General features: G+C 43.2%; 1 protein-coding gene across 4 annotated transcripts in view; it reads left to right on the top strand.

Annotated features, from left to right (window-relative positions):
- OSBPL10 (oxysterol binding protein like 10) overlaps positions 1-16,711 on the top strand; it is a 332,750-nt gene that overhangs the window by 29,425 nt on the left and 286,614 nt on the right. For 2 of the 4 annotated variants that reach the window (XM_078354487.1, XM_054246919.2), the window contains exon 2: positions 9,534-9,599. The exons of the other annotated variants lie outside the window; for them this stretch is intronic. In XM_078354487.1, the coding sequence (XP_078210613.1) occupies positions 9,534-9,599 (66 nt within the window). The remainder of the gene's footprint in view (positions 1-9,533; positions 9,600-16,711) is intronic. 4 annotated transcript variants of the gene reach the window in all.

The raw sequence follows: 16,711 nt of genomic DNA, 5'->3' as shown, positions 1-16,711 counted from the left end.
TGCACTAAACCCCAGTGGATACCTGGATGCCAGTGGTCTGGGTTTGTCTTAGCAATTAGCTTACCTTATCTGCCCATCCACCTTCTATATAGCTAACTCCCCCATCCCTCATTTTATTATGAAAAGTTTCAAATATACGGAAATGTTGAAAGAAATGTACAGTAAACACACAAATATCTACCACCTGGATTCTACACCTGAGATTATACCTACCTCATCACGTCTGTCCGTCTCTCTATCCATCCATTGACCCACTGTATTTCTTTATGCATTTCAAAGTAAATTGCTGACATCAGTATACTTTGTCATCAATATTTTACCATGCATGTCATTAACACATATCATTAACAATATTTTCCATTTTTTCTCCATGTAAAATTTCACAATGAAATGCACAAATCCTAAGTGTACATTACTAAGTTTGACAGCTGCGTGCACTTTTACCCCAACCTCTATCGAGGCATAGAACATTACCATCTCCCCAGAAGCTTCTCTTATGCCTCTTGCCCCTCCCCACTCCAGGCATCCGCCAACCTTTTCTTCCCCCTCCACTATAGGTTGGTTTTTGCCTATTCTAGCATTTCATATAAATGGAATCACACAGTACATACTTACTGTGTCTGGCTTCCTCTAGTCAGCATAACATTTTGAGATTCATTTATGTGGTTGTGTATTATCAGTTGTGGATTCCTTTTTATTGCTGAGATGGCTAGCTTTAAAATTATGCCCGATCGCTGCTTCAAGAAGAAAGAAGCAGGAGCCCTCCTGGTGGAACTTGGGGTTGTTTCCACCCCCTAGTGTTAGCAATGCACAAAGGCTTTTTGTAGAGGATTAGAATTGAGGGCTTAGAGGCCATTTAACTCAGTACCTCCTCCGACCTGTGGCTTCTTGGCTAGGCAGCCATCTTTCTGACCCCTTTTTCCTCCTTGGGACTGGTGTTAGTGGGAATTCATGTGCAGAAGGAGTGAGTGGGCTCCAATCACACATTTAATTGTTTTAGGGTTAAACAAAGGATGAACCCAGACTTCTCTTAATGATTTTCGTTGTTGAGGATTTTATCATGCTTTCTCCATGCTAGAAACTGTAGGACAAGGGGGCTGCAATAGCTGGAGCTGGAACCAAGTTCCTATTTAGGTTTGATGTTAAAGAATCAACCATGGCCGGGCGCGGTGGCTCACGCCTGTGATCCCAGCACTTTGGGAGGCCGAGGCGGGTGGATCACGAGGTCATGAGATCGAGACCATCCTGGTCAACATGGTGAAACCCCGTCTCTACTAAAAATTACAAAAAATTAGCTGGGCACGGTGGTGCGTGCCTGTAATCCCAGCTACTCAGGAGGCTGAGGCAGGAGAATTGCCTGAACCCAGTGGGCGGAGGTTGTGGAGAGCCGAGATCACGCCATTGCACTCCAGCCTGGGTAACAAGAGCAAAACTCCGTCTCAAAAAAAAAAAAAAAAAAAAAGAATCAACCATAGCATTGATGCTGCTCGACGCTTTGATGGAAAAAGGAGTCATTTTCTTGCCTCTTGCCCCAGTTCCTTCTCTCCTCCACTTTCTTTTTTTTTTTTTAATTTTTTATTGGATTATAGGTTTTGGGGTACATGAGCAGAGCATGCAAGACAGTTGCGTAGGTACACACATGGCAGTGTGCTTTCTTTTCTTCTCCCCTTCACCCACATTTGGCTTTTCTCCCCAGGCTATCCCTCCCCACCTCCCCCTCCCACTGGCCCTCCCCTTTTCCCCCCAATAGACCCCAGTGTTTAGTACTCCCCTTTCTGTGTCCATGTGTTCTCATTTTTCATCACCCACCTATGAGTGAGAATATGCGGTGTTTCATTTTCTGTTCTTGTGTCAGTTTGCTGAGGATGATGTTCTCCAGATTCATCCATGTCCCTACAAACGACACAAACTCATCATTTCTGATTGCTGCATAATATTCCATGGTGTATATGTGCCACATTTTTCCAATCCAGTCTATTATCAATGGGCATTTGGGTTGATTCCAGGTCTTTGCTATTGTAAACAGTGCTGCAATGAACATTCGTGTACATGTGCCCTTATAGTAGAAGGATTTATAGTCTTTTGGATATATACCCAGTAATGGGATTGCTGGGTCAAATGGAATTTCTATTTCTAAGGCCTTGAGGAATCGCCACACCATCTTCCACAATGGTTGAACTAATTTACACTCCCACCAACAGTGTAAAAGTGTTCCTTTTTCTCCACATCCTCTCCAGCATCTGTTGTCTCCAGATTTTTTAATGATAGCCATTCTAACTGGCGTGAGATGGTATCTCAATGTGGTTTTGATTTGCATCTCTCTGATGATCAGTGACGATGAGCATTTTTTCATATGATTGTTGGCCTCATATATGTCTTCTTTTGTAAAGTATCTGTTCATATCCTTTGCCCACTTTTGAATGGGCTTGTTTGTTTTTTTCCTGTAAATCTGTTTGAGTTCTTTGTAAATTCTGGATATCAGCCCTTTGTCAGATGGGTAAACTGCAAAAATTTTTTCCCATTCTGTTGGTTGCCGATCCACTCTAGTGACTGTTTCTTTTGCCGTGCAGAAGCTGTGGAGTTTCATTAGGTCCCATTTGTCTATTTTGGCTTTTGTTGCCAATGCTTTTGGTGTTTTGTTCATGAAGTCCTTGCCTACTCCTATGTCCTGGATAGTTTTGCCTAGATTTTCTTCTAGGGTTTTTATGGTGCCAGGTCTTATGTTTAAGTCTTTAATCCATCTGGAGTTAATTTTAGTGTAAGGTGTCAGGAAGGGGTCCAGTTTCTGCTTTCTGCACATGGCTAGCCAGTTTTCCCAACACCATTTGTTAAACATGGAATCCTTTCCCCATTGCTTGTTTTTGTCAGGTTTATCAAAGATTGTATAGTTGTATGTATGTTGTGTTCTCCTCCACTTTCACTTCTGTCTCTGTCCATCTGCCTCCCCCCAACACACGTACACATAGAGCTTTTGAATGTATTTATGTAAGGTGACTTGTCTGAAAGTGTAGCATCTCTTTTTTGAAGACAATTGACATGATTGAGTGGGAGAAAGAAAAGGGTTGATAAAGAATAGTCACTGTGGTGGGTGCGGTGGCTCACACTTGTAATTCCAGCACTTTGGGAGACTGAGGCTGGCAGATTGCTTGAGCCTAGGAGCTCGAGATCAGGAGCTCGAGCCTGGGAAATGTGGCAAAACTATCTCTACAAAAAAATACAAAAGTTAGCCAGGTGTGGTGGCATGCATCTGTAGTCCCAGTACTTGGGAGGCTGAGGTGGGAGAATTGCTTGAGCCTGGGAGGCCAAGGCTGCAGTGAGCTGTGATTGAGCCACTGCACTCTAGCCTAGACCCCGTCCTCAACAGCAGCAGCAACACCACCAACAGAATAGCCCTACTTGGTAAAGGGGAAGCAATGACCACTCTGTGTGTGTGTCAGGGGCGGGGGTGGGGGAATTAAATAATATAATGTATGGTAGCTGAGTGTGGGACACAGCAGGCTCTGCAGAGTTATCTCCTTCCTTGTTTCTGTCCTGTGCAGAGGTTCTGAAACCTGCCTGCACATTAGAAGTATCTGGGGGCGGGGCGCGGTGACTCACACCCGTAATCACAACACTTTGGGAGGCTGAGGCAGGTGGATCACTAGGTCAGGAGTTCAAGACCAGCCTGGCTGAGATGGTGAAACCCCGTTTCTCCTAAAAATACAAAAAATTAGCTGGATGTGGTAGCGGGCGCCTATAACCCCAGTTGCTCGGGAGGCTGAGGCAGAGAATTGCTTGAACCCAGGAGGCGGAGGTTGCAGTGAGCCGAGATCATGCCACTGCACTCCAGCCTGGCGACAGAGCAAGACTCCTCAAAAAAAAAGTATATGGGAAGATTTTACAAAAATATCATCACTAGATCCCATTCTGGACCAGTTGAACCATAATCTGGAACCCTTCTCTGGCAGCTCTAATGTACGGCCACAGTTTAAAGTCACTGATGAGTACCTGAGGGGCTCATTTTCACTCGTATTATCGCCGTTAGTTCTAATAACCACACAAGGCAGGCAGGTTTTAGTAATATTTTAGCAGAGCCAACTGATGTTGGGGGGACATTCTAACGCAGGTCAGTGTGGTTCCAAGTGCCACATCCTTCCCACCGACCTGCGTTCCCGCTGATCCTTTCTTGTGAACGGATTTTACGAAGTATGGTCAGCCCTTCTTTCAGTGGTTCTTCCCTTCTCATTGCTCACCATCTGCCATGTTGTGCCTAGAGGTACAGTGGGGACTCCTGCAGATGGGTTCCTGCTCTGGGGAGCCGGTGAGGTAGGAAGAAGATGCACGTGCACGGCGGACGGGGAGGCTGAGCTGCAGCAGCAGAGTGCACGCCTGGACTTAGGGTGGGGAACTGTTTCGGAGGAAGTGCCACCTGGTTAAGATCTAGAGTGAGAGAGGAAACATGGCTCTTGAGGGGAAGTGAAAGAAGCTCCAAAGGTGAAAACAAGAAAGAAAAGAACCTGGAAAAACAGATTACTTTATCACTTTCGTAGTTTTGCCTCACTGAAGAAAAGTTATTCTTCCACCCACCTAGGATGTACGAAGGCATGGTTTTCCACGTTGCTCCAGGATTCTTTATTTGCTTTTGTAAATTAAAACAGAATGCTTTATCATGGGTTTCCATAAATTGCAAATTTCATTGAATTTAAGAGTCTTTTGTGTCATATGACTGTATGTTAAGATGTAAGTTTATGTCTTTAGAGCTAAGAAATCCTAATAAATAATACTTCCCATGACTCACGGAAGGCACAGAGGCTAGGAGGAGTTCTGTGAGAGCTGCACACTAATGGGGTCTTAGGCAGGGAGTCTTGAATCTTGTGAATGACATCGAATGTTTTTCTTCCCTGGCAGAAACCTTAACACTATAGCATCGTGTTAAAGCATGGGTTTTAAAGCTAATTAAAAACTTAGTTTGGGCTGGGCGCATTGGCTCATGCCTGTAATCTCAGCACTTTGGGAGGCCAAGGTGGGCAGATAACGAGGTCAGAAGATTGAGACTATCCTGGCTAACATGGTGAAATGCCGTCTCTTAAAAAACAACAACAACAACTTAGTTTGTCACTTTCGCTTAACTGGATGTGTTAAATTATCCTACCTTTTAAACCCTCAGTTTCTTCATCAGTAAAATGGGAATAATAATAAATACTCCATATAATTTATATCTATGATTATGTGGTTTAAATTAACATTTATGTGTTTCCATTTTTGTAATTTTATACAATTGTAGAACAAATAAATGATCTGATTATCTTTGAAAAATGAATATTTGGTTTATATTAAAGAATATATGCAATCATATATGTTATAGAGCGTAAGCAAATGAACAGGCATGAGCACACCCTTCAGTCTAGGAAGAAGAATATCAGCACTAGCAGCTCATCTGCCCAGGTATTCTTCGACTCAATCCTTTCTTCCCCTCTTTAACCACTAACTCTTGAGTTTCAAGTTCATCATTCCTTTGCCTTTGTATAATAATATGAAGTATTTTAATAATAAATACTTTACATAATATGTATTATCTCTCTGTATTGTTTCTGTTTTATGTGTATTTTTAAAGCACGTTGTGTATCATTTTCTGCAACAGTTTTTTTGTTGGTTTGCTGACTGTGTTTCCAAAATTGATCCCCATTATTGGGTCTAACTTCAGTGCATTTTATTTATTTATATACTTTATTGCATTTTAGGTTTTGGGGTACATGTGAAGAACATGCAAGATTGTTGCGTAGGTAGACATGTGGCAGTGTGATTTGCTGCCTTCCTCCCCTTCACCTATATATCTGGCATTTCTCCCCATGCAATCCCTCCCCAACTCCCCACCCCCCCCACTGTCCCTCCCCTATTTCCCCCCAACAGACCCCAGTGTGTAGTGCTCGCCTCCCTGTGTCCATGCGTTCTCATTGTTCAACACCCGCCTATGAGTGAGAACATGCGGTGTTTGATTTTCTGTTTTTGTGTCAGTTTGCCGAGAATGATGGTTTCCAGGTTCATCCATGTCCCTACAAAGGACACGAACTCATCTTTTTTGATGGCTGCATAATATTCCATTGTGTATATGTGCCACATTTTCCTGGTCCAGTCTATTATCGATGGGCATTTGGGTTGGTTCCAGGTCTTTGCTATTGTAAGCTGTGCTGCAATAAACATTCGTGTGCATGTGTCCTTATAGTAGAACGATTTATAGTCCTTTGGATCTATACCCAGTAATGGAATTGCTGGGTCAAATGGAATTTTTATTTCTAAGTCCTTGAGGAATCGCCACACTGTCTTTCACAATGGTTGAACTAATTTACACTCCCACCGACAGTGTAAAAGTGTTCCTATTTCTTCACATCCTCTCCAGCATCTGTTGTCTCCAGATTTTTTAAATGATCGCCATTCTAACTGGCATGAGATGGTATCTCAATATAGTTTTGATTTGCATTTCTCTAATGACCAGTGATGATGAGCATTTTTTCAGGTTTGTTGGCCTCATGTATGTCTTCTTTTGTAAAGTGTCTGTTCATATCCTTTGCCCATATTTGAATGGGCTTGTTTTTTTCTTGTAAATCTGTTTTAGTTCTTTGTAAATTCTAGATATTAGCCCTTTGTCAGATGGGTAAACTGCAAAAATTTTTCCCATTCTGTTGGTTGCCGATTCACTCTAATAACTTTCTTTTGCTGTGCAGAAGCTGTGGAGTTTCATTAGGTCCCATTTGTCTATTTTGGCTTTTGTTGCCAGTGCTTTTGGTGTTTTGGTCATGAAGTCCTTACCTACTCCTATGTCCTGAATGGTTCTGCCTAGATTTTCTTCTAGGGTTTTTATGGTGTTAGGTCTTATGTTTAAGTCTTTAATCCATCTGGAGTTAATTTTAGTGTAAGGTGTCAGGATCGGGTCCAGTTTCTGCTTTCTGCACATGGCTAGCCAGTTTTCCCAACACCATTTATTAAACAGGGAATCTTTTCCCCATTACTTGTTTTTGTCAGATTTGTCAAAGAGTGGATGGTTGTAGATATGTTGTGTTTCCTCCGAGGCCTCTGTTCTGTTCCATTGGTCTATATCTCTGTTTCGGTACCAGTACCATGCTGTTTTGATTACTGTAGCCTTGTAGTATAATTTGAAGTCCGGTAGTGTGATGCCTCCTGCTTTGTTCTTTTTGCTTAGAATTGACTTGGCTAAGTGCATGTATTTTCAATGCTGTTTAACATTCTTGGTGTGACTTTGTCACAGTTTGTTATCCTGGTGATGGGTATTTAGGTTGTTCACCATTTCTTCCTCTGTGAATAGTATTACTGCTGTGTCTGTTTGTATGTATCTCCCAGTACACACATGCAGGAATTTTCCTTGCGATGTTTATGTAGAAGTTGAATTGTTGGTACTTAGTCCATTTTGCATTGCTATGAAAGAGTATCTGAGACTGGGTCATTTATTTATTTTATTTATTTTAGTTTTTTGGAGACAAGAGTCCTGCTCTGTCGCCCAGGCTGGAGTGCAGTGGCACGATCTCAGCTCACTGCAACCTCAGCCTCTCAGGTTCAAGTGATTCTCCTGCCTCAGCCTCCCTAGTAGCTGGGACTACAGGCACATGCCACCATGCCCAGCTGATTTTTTGTAGTTTAAGTAGAGACAAGGTTTCACAGTGTTAGCCAGGATGGTCTCGATCTCCTGACCTTGTGATCCACCTACCTTGCCCTCCCAAACTGCTGGGATTACAGATGTGAGCCACCATGCCCGGGCATGACTGGGTAATTTATAAAGAAAAGAGGTTTATTTGGCTCACTGTTCTGAAGACTACAAGCATGGCACCAGCATCTTGGCTTCTGGTGAGGCTTCAGGGAACTTTTACTCAAGATAGAAAGCAGCAGGGAGCAGGCATGTCACATGGTGAGAAGGAGCAAGAGAGAGAGGGGGAGATGCTAGGCTCCTTTAAACAACCAGCTCTAACAGAGCTAACTGGTAGAGTGAACTAACAGAACCAACAGAGAACTCACATATTACCATGGGGAGGGCATCAAGCCATTTGTGAGGGATCTGCCTCAATGACCCAAGTGCCTCCCCTTAGGCTCTGCCTCCAGCATTGGGCATCATATTTCAAAATGAGATTTGGAGGGGTCACACATCCAAACTGGATCAGATGGGCTTCAGGGTATCTGGATGTTCCATTTTATAAGATGAGGTTAAATTGTTTTCTAAAGTGGACGTGCCAGTTTAATACCATCCAGTAGGGTATAAGCATTTGCATTGTTCCACATCTTTTCCAGTTTTTGATATTGTAAGAATTCTTAATTTTGCCAAGCCAAGCCAGTGGGTATACATGATATCTCATTGGTATCTTAATTTGTGTATCTCTGATTATCAGAAAGAGAGCAGCTCATTATATGTTCATATGCTTAAAGGTCCTTTTTTTTTTTTTGAGATGGAGTCTCACTCTGTCACCTGGGCTGGAGTGCAGTGGTGCAATCTTGGCTCACTGCAACCTCTGCCTCCTGGGTTCAAGCAGTTATCTTGCCTGAGCCTCCTGAGTAGCTGGTATTACAGGCATGCACTTCCATGTTTGGCTGATTTTTGTATTTTTAGTAGAGATGGGGTTTCACTACATTGGTCAGGCTGGTCTTGAACTCCTGACCTCGTGATCCACCTGCCTCGGGCCTCCCAAGTGCTGGGATTACAGGTGTGAGCCACTGCGCCCTGCTTAAAGGCCATTCTTTCTTCCTCCTTTATGAAATTCCAGCTTGGGTCTTTGGCTCAGTTATCTATTAGGTTGTCTTTTTTGCATTGGTTTGTAGGAGTTCTTTATATATTCTGCATGTTTATCCTCTGTTGGATATATGTTGCAAATATCTTCTTTTAATTCATAGCTTGGCTTTTTACTTTATTTGTGATGCGTTTGGAAAACAAGTTCTTGCTTCTTTTTCATATTCTCTTCATTCTGCTGCCCACTCCATTTACTGGCAGAAACAGTCATCCCTCCTGACAGGCCCTTTTCGAATATCTTGGAAGATAATACAAGCATACATAAGTAGGATTTCCACAGAGACCTACTTAAAAAAAATTTTGTCAACTCCCAGATTGCTACTTCAACCTACTGCAGAACTGACAACTCAAATTTTTCACTGAGAGCAGCTTCCAGCTCTGATCCAAACCAAGTCAGTGGACAGATAGCACCTCAGGTCAAGAGGTTCTTAGTCTTAGTGTGGTAGAATTTCAGTATGTTCTTATATATTTACCTTAAAAGCTATTCTCTTGGGCCGGGCGCAGTGGCTCACACCTGTAATCCTAGCACTTTGGGAGGCCGAGGTGGGTGTATCACCTGAGGTCAGGAGTTCAAGACCAGCCTGGCCATCAGGGTGAAACCCCATCTTTAAAAAAAAAATTAAAAAAAAAAAAAAGATATTCTCTTATGTTTTCTGCTGCAAGTTTCAGGAGTTTTCCTTCTCAATTAAGCCTTTCATCTGTGTGCACTTGTGTCTGTGATGTGAGGTAGGAACTCAGTATCCTTTTATATTTCTTGTACTTACAGTGCTTTCCTGAAGTATGCATCCAGTTCTTTGCACAGTTCCAGGCACGTGGAACATACTCTGAAAAGGTTAGCTGTTGCTATTTTAACTTATTGTCTCCTGTTTTTTCAGTTGATGGGTGCATTCCTTCCTGAAATTATACGTGTGTGCATTTTAGGAATGACAATTGAGGCAGATTAGCACTGAGCTAAGAAAGCAACCCGAAACTCCCCTTTCTTCACAGTACTTCCCCGTAGTATTGTTAGAAGCTTGATCTGTAAGTTTAATCACAGAGTAAATAATAAATAATGGGTTAATTGATTTTATCATTTATTTCCTTTTGGATTTGGTGGGTAATTAAGGAATTTCTCTGGCATCTCACCAAACACCTGCTCCCTTTCTCTAAATAATCAGATAGTCTTTTATTACAAGGTTAATTTTGTTATTCTGAAATTTACTTATGCAGCCCATATGACCATAGATGTACTCTGTAACAACATCATGGATGGTGGGGGCTCCGGCCATGATTCTGAAGTTCTCCTTAAGTCAATTCCTTCTTGAATGTCTTGGACCAGATTGTACACAGCATACAGAAAACTTGCTTTGGGGGCCTTTTCCAATTTCTTAGCCACGCTTTAGTGGAAAGGAAAGGTAGAGAAATACTCCTTGGAAAATTAAAAGTGCTTAGCAACACTCCTGGGGCGCATTGAGTGCACAGGATGAAATCTGGGAAGTAAAACATGAAACTTCATAAAGTCAGCATAAAAGGCACCATAAAAATTGGAGGAGAGTTGTTAGTTATATGGCTGAGGATGATTGCCCATTTATTGCTCGAGTGTGGTCGAGGAGATTCGCTCTGAGGCTAAAGTGCTCTTAGGCAGAAGGTAGGTGGGACTGCAGGCTGCTGCTTGCAATAGGGAACAATAAACCCAGTTACTTGGGAGGTAAGTCTTCAGTCTGGCTTGTAAAATTACACTCCATGTTCAAGGCTTTTCAGAGGTGCTCAACCACCTTGTACAGATGAGTGTGTTAACTTCCTGGATAGTTTCCAGAGAGGTGGAAAGATGAAAAGACTCATAATGGTGAATGGCCCTTCCCTCTTTCCCTGCATGTATATTGTTCTCCTGGACTTCTAGAATGGACTCTGTCCATTGTGGATGTTGGTGGTGCCCTGGCCAGGTCCCCTTTGCTGGGTCACAGCACCCAGTCCTTGACTAATTGAGTGAGTCAGCTGCTAACACCTCATGCCTGTATCTTTCACTGGAAGATTCTGCCCTGCAGCAGAGGAACCGTCTAGCCTGGAGATGGCTGGGAGATAATCTGTGTCCTCCACCCTGGAGTCACCTTGTTGTACCCAGTGACTGACATTGCTGACCGAAGTCAATAATTAGGAGTATCAAACCCAGCCCCCTGCTCCCTGGCAGCACAAACTCTGTACAGTTTAATGCAGAGCTTTTTTTGGGGATCAGAAAAAGACTGGGCTTATCTTAACTCCTGCGCAGCCTCCCTCCCCTTCTTCCAGTTTCTCCTGATCCTGAGTGCACTTCCCCAAGCACTCATCTGCATGAGAATCCCCACATCAGGCTCTGCCCGGGAACAGGACCTAACACAGATTCTTTCTCTGTTCTTCTCCCCCGGCCTGTCATACTTTGCTTAGTGTGTGGAGTGTTTCCACACGAATCTTCCCTGATCTGTCAGGTTCTTTTGAGGGCTAGTTTCAAGTGTTGTTCCTGTTTAGATTTGTCCCAAACCTCCCAGTCCCATGCCCTGCCTGAGTACCTTCTCAGTGCTGTCACAGGAATCATGGAGTGGAGGAAGGTGGCCTACGCAGAGGCCAAGAGGAGCTGGGAGGGGACTTCTGATGTTGGTGTAAAGTCTGCTATGGGTAATTTGGACACTCTCTACAAAGCATGCTTCTGCCTTCGTGAGGAAGATAGCATTCGGATTTTTCAGGCTCAGCGATGCTATGGGAGCTGCTCTTGGCAGCTGAGTTGGGTGGAGACACTGGCACCTCCAGCTTTGGTGCTGCACTGTGTGCTCAGGGACAGCCTGGGCCAAGGGCTGACCTTGGTCATGCCTAGATCCAGAGCTGCCACACATCTGGAGATGGTATCCTGTTCTCCATGTCTCCCTGACTCACCCTCACCTTCCAGTAACTGCTCTCCCTCCTGTATTGTTTGTGTTGGTCCCATGTTTCTGATGTCCACTGAGTTGCCAGACCCAGGAATTTTGTGAATCGTCCTGATTCCTGCTCTGTCTCATTCCCCGGCGTCTAAACAGCCTCTGAGCCACCGCGGCCTCTCTGGTCTGCTCCCTCTGCCCTTGTCTTCGTTTCCATGCTCCTTCCTTCAGGCCTGGATTCCCACGATTCATCTTTTTAAGTTCTCCCTGAGCCCAAGCTCCTCTTCTTCTAGGCATCTCAACACCATCTCCACGGTAACTTTTCTAAAGTATGCAATACTTAAAACTCTTGGGTGATTTCCCGTGACCTCCAAATGAAGTCCCAGCTCTGCTAGAATGGGAACAAAGCCCAGCTCCACCTTTACCTTGTGTCATAGCGTTGCTTCCCTTGTTTCCTCTCCTTAGACGAGCAGATGCCTTGTCCTTTGACGAAGGCCTCCTGTCACCTCCTGAGGGCTGTCGTGCCTCTGGCAGGCAGGTGCCATTACCCTTACCGCTGTGCCTGCTGCCACTGCTCCTCTCACATGCTGCCCTCCATCTGCCTGCAAGGGCCCAGGCAGGCTGTCACTCATTGTGACATCACTGATTCAATAGAAGCCTAATATTTTGTATGCAGTAGTCAGGAAATAAAAAGCTTAAAATATTCCTCATTAATTTTTCTTAATAAAAGAACTTATAATTCTTCTTACTTTTTCTTAAAGTCTTAATTGATTTCTAATTGTTGTTATTATTGAAAAAGCAAAACAACTTGAGTTCCCCCTTTCCATGAAAAACCTTAATAATATCTGTTGTCTGTTGTTTCAGGCAGTCCCTAACGGCAAGAGGTTCTCTGAATTGAGTAACGCCTTAAGGGATTTGGGTTGTATTAGTCATAACAGGATCTGCAGATGTTTGACCAGTAACCCTATTTGTGTGCATGATACATCATTCGTATCAGACCAGGGGTCACAGGCTCAGATGTCCTCCCGGGCTCGGGCTGTGTCACAGAAACAAGGTTGACAGAAAGGCAGTACAAGCCCTGCTGGTCAGGGGCTGCTGACCTCTGCTCTGGCATCCTGTACGACTGGCGAGGGTGGCAGTGTGGAGCCCCGAGTGCGCATCACATAGGACAGGGTGGCTGCTTCTCAGCTCTAACCTGTGGTTGCCCGGTGATGAATGGACCCCGTGTTGAGATCCTTGGATACTGCAAGAGAAACCAGAGATGTAGATTTGTATGAGAAGCTGTCTTAATTTTTAAAGATTGTCAACTGATTAAAAAAAAACTTTTTTGAAGCCAAAAATAAAAACAGTGAACAAACCAAACCTTGATTCTGGTTAAGCAAATAGACTTGAGGGCTGGATTATATGTCACCAACTGACTTCTGTTTTGAGGCTTCTGGTCCAGATGGTGTCTCTAGAGTGTATTTGTGGTGACTTTGGGAGCCCCATGTCACTGGTGCTGGCTCTGGGGACTCTAACTTTGGACCAAAGTCCTAATGGTAGGAATTTGACACCTTGTTTGCTGATGAGGGAGGGAATTTTAGGTAATTCTCTGCTCCCAAAATGACCCCGGCACCCTTTTGGTTAGCGTGGCTTCTTTGCCAGGCTGAAGTGCAGTGACATGATCTTGGCTCACTGCAACCTCTGCCTCCCAGGTTCAAGTGATTCTTCTGCCTCAGCCTCCCGAGTAGCTGAGACTACAGGTGTGTGCCACCATGCCCAGCTAATTTTTGTAGTTTCAGTAGAGAGGGGTTTCACCACGCTGGCCAGGGTGCTGTCCGTCTCTTGACCTTGTGATCTGCCCGCCTCAGCCTCCCAAAGTGCTGGGATTACAGGCATGAGCCACTGTGCCTGGCCTTTTTTTTTGAGATGGAGTTTTGCTCTTGTTACCCAGGCTGGAGTGCAATGGGGCGATCTCGGCTCACCGCAACCTCCGCCTCCTGGGTTCAGGCAATTCTGCCTCAGCCTCCTGAGTAGCTGGGATTACAGGCACGCGCCACCATGGCCCGCTAATTTTTTGTATCTTTAGTAGGGACAGGGTTTCACCATGTTGACCAGGATGGTCTTGATATCTTCACCTCGTGATCCACCTGCCTTGGCCTCCCAAGTGCTGGGATTACAGGCTTGATCCACCACGCCCGGCCTGCCTTTTTTTAAACAGATGGGGGTCTTGCTCTGCTGTCCAGTTTGGAGTGTAGTGGTGCAATCATAGCTCACTGCAGCCTTGAACTCCTGTACCCACTCTTTTCATGTGAAGCAACCAAATTGGCTGATTGATGTGCTGTGATGAAGGTGTCTCCAAGGAGATGAGTCAGTGCCACAGGCAGGATTTCTTTTTTTTAATCATCATTTGGATTAAAAAAAAAAAAATGTGTGTTGGTAAGGTTGCCCATCTGCTGAAACCCAAGTACTGAGTGTTTCCTAAATGAATGTGTTTTAGGCATTAGAGTTATCCTGAGTCTATTCAGACTTGCATAAAAAGGACAAAGGGAAAATTTGGGGATGGGGACAGCTTTCAGGAAGGTGGTGGTTTTACATAAATCTTCCTCTCCACATGTCTATGTAAATATATTAATGCTTTAGCAGGCCTGTTAGTTTAAAATATAGATTGCCGTTTGGAAGCCTGACATTTTCCTAGATGTCTAAAACCTTAGTTTATCTAGCCTGGTCACATGATTTAATACAAAGATCATTGTTTGCACATGGTTTACCGGTTTGGAAGCTGTTCTTTTATATTACATTATTTTGCGATTATATAATTAATTTGTTTTTACATTTTAAAAAGCTGCTTTATTTTGCTGGTAGGAATGCAGATTGGTATGGCTTTTATGGAAGACAAAGGGGTAACCTTTATCAACAGCCTTAACAATGGTTATGTTGTTTGACCCAGTGATTCTATTTGTAGTAAGATAGGTTGAGATAGGATTCAAAGAAGTGCACAAGAAATAATGCACGAAGATGTTCATTGCTGTGTTGTTTATGACCATGGAAAATATGCAACAGCCTAAAATGGGGATTAGTTAATAAAGTCATACTTAATCTACCTGAGGAAATATTATTCATATATTAAGTGTTGTTTCTGAAAAATATTTAATGACAGTGGAGTTAATGCTCTTAATAGAATGATAAGTGAAAGAAACCTAGTTTTAGTTAAAATATCCATGTATGTCTGTCTCTGTATATGTGTATGACTAGATTTTAAGGGAGTATTCTAAAATATTAACAGTGACGTTCTCTGGGCGGTCTAATTATTTTCCAGATTTCCTACAATGAACATGTTTTCCTTTTTAATCAAGAAAAAAATCCAAGTTTTTTATTTTAACTATTGTATTAGATTAAAAAAAATATACTGTGTTATATGACCTAGCAATTCCACTCCTAGGTATAGACCCAAAATCATTGAAAGCAGTGACTCAAGCAGATACTCATATGCTGAGGTTAGTTTTAGCATCATTCACAAAAGTCAAAAAGTGGAGACAGCCCAGGTGTTCATCAGAGGATGAATGGATCAACAAAATGTGGTTTATTTGCACAATGGAATATTATTTAGTCATGAAAAGGAATATAGTTCTGATACGTCTGGTAACATGGAGGAACCTTGAAAACATGCTAATAAGTCAAATAAGCCAGTTATAAAAGGACAAATATGTATGAGTTCCATCATAAGAAATATCAAGACTAGGCAAATTCAGAGAGAAAGAAAGTAGACTAGAAGATACCAAAGGATGAGGAAAGAGGGGAATGGGGAGTTGTTGCTTGATAGTTACATAATTTCTGTCTAGAAAAAGGGCTGGAAATAGATGGCAGTGATGGTTGCATAACAATTGTGAATATAACCAATGTTGCTGAACTGGACACCTAAAAATCACTAAATGGCAAATTTTTTTATGTGTATGTTATGATGATTGAAACAAATTGACAGAACAGAACTGTGTCAGCCAATTGTACTGGGTTTGCTATTTTACATACAGTGTTTGCTTTCAATGACAGTGGCTGTCACTTTTTGGTTCATTTATCTCAATTTTTGCTTTTCATTTTACCTCTACAGACATGCCTGTGCTTTAAATGGGTTTGCGGTTTTGAAGGTTTCAGCTGCCAGGATCAGATGCTGACAATGTAGCAGGGGGTTACTGAGGTATCCAGGAGGATTTAAAGAAAAATGTGTAAAAGGGAATGTGTCACTTTTTTTGGAGACGGAGTCTTGCCCTGTCGCCCAAGCTGGAGTGCAATGGCGTGATCTTGGCTCATTTAGTCATGAACCATTTAGTCTGCAACCTCTCCGCCTCTTGGGTTCAAAGGATTCTCCTGCCTCAGCCTCCTGAGTAGCTCAGATTACAGGAGTGTGCCACCATACCTAGCTAATTTTTCTATTTTTAGTAGAGATGGGGTTTCACCACGTTGGCCAGGCTGGTCTTGAACTCCTGACCTCGTGATCCGCGCCCCCCTCGGCCTCTCAAAGTTCTGGGATTACAGGCATGAGCCACCGTGCCGGGCCTACTTTTTATATTGAGCCATACATTGCGTTCTTGACTGGGAAGAAGAGGAAGAGAGTGAAGCCCTGCTGGTAACCAGCAGCCAGCCGATGATAGTTCTGGAATGTTTATTCTGGCAAATCAGACAGTACTTGAAGAAATACAGCCAGCACTTTTTTGCTTTGAAGATTTATTTGGCAGCTAGAGGTGCTAGAGGAAGATCTTTACTTATATTCTCTGCTTCCTGATATTTAAGGAATTTATTTCACTTGCAGTTTAACACCAGTCCATCTTCTTTCCCTTTCAAAGGAAAGACGGGACCCCTCTGAGATGTGAAAGATGGCAGGTGGCTCAGACTGCTTCTCAAAGTTACCTCTTAGAAATCCATCTAAAAATGATTATGGGATATAAGAAATTGGTTCAGCAGGGATCTTGGCAGTAGGCAGGCAGCCAGATCCCTCTCCGGGGAGTTTGAGGTGTCTAGACTTGATGCTTTTGAGCTCTTGGTACGTTTCCAAATCATTGTTTGGCTCCTAGCTGCTTCTGTTGGAATTTACACAGCTCAGAGA

The sequence above is a fragment of the Callithrix jacchus genome, chromosome 17, assembly GCF_049354715.1.
Source record: "Callithrix jacchus isolate 240 chromosome 17, calJac240_pri, whole genome shotgun sequence".
NCBI classification, from domain to species: domain Eukaryota; kingdom Metazoa; phylum Chordata; class Mammalia; order Primates; family Cebidae; genus Callithrix; species Callithrix jacchus.
Note: the sequence above shows the minus strand (reverse complement) of the source record. Positions and strands in the feature narration are given on the sequence as shown.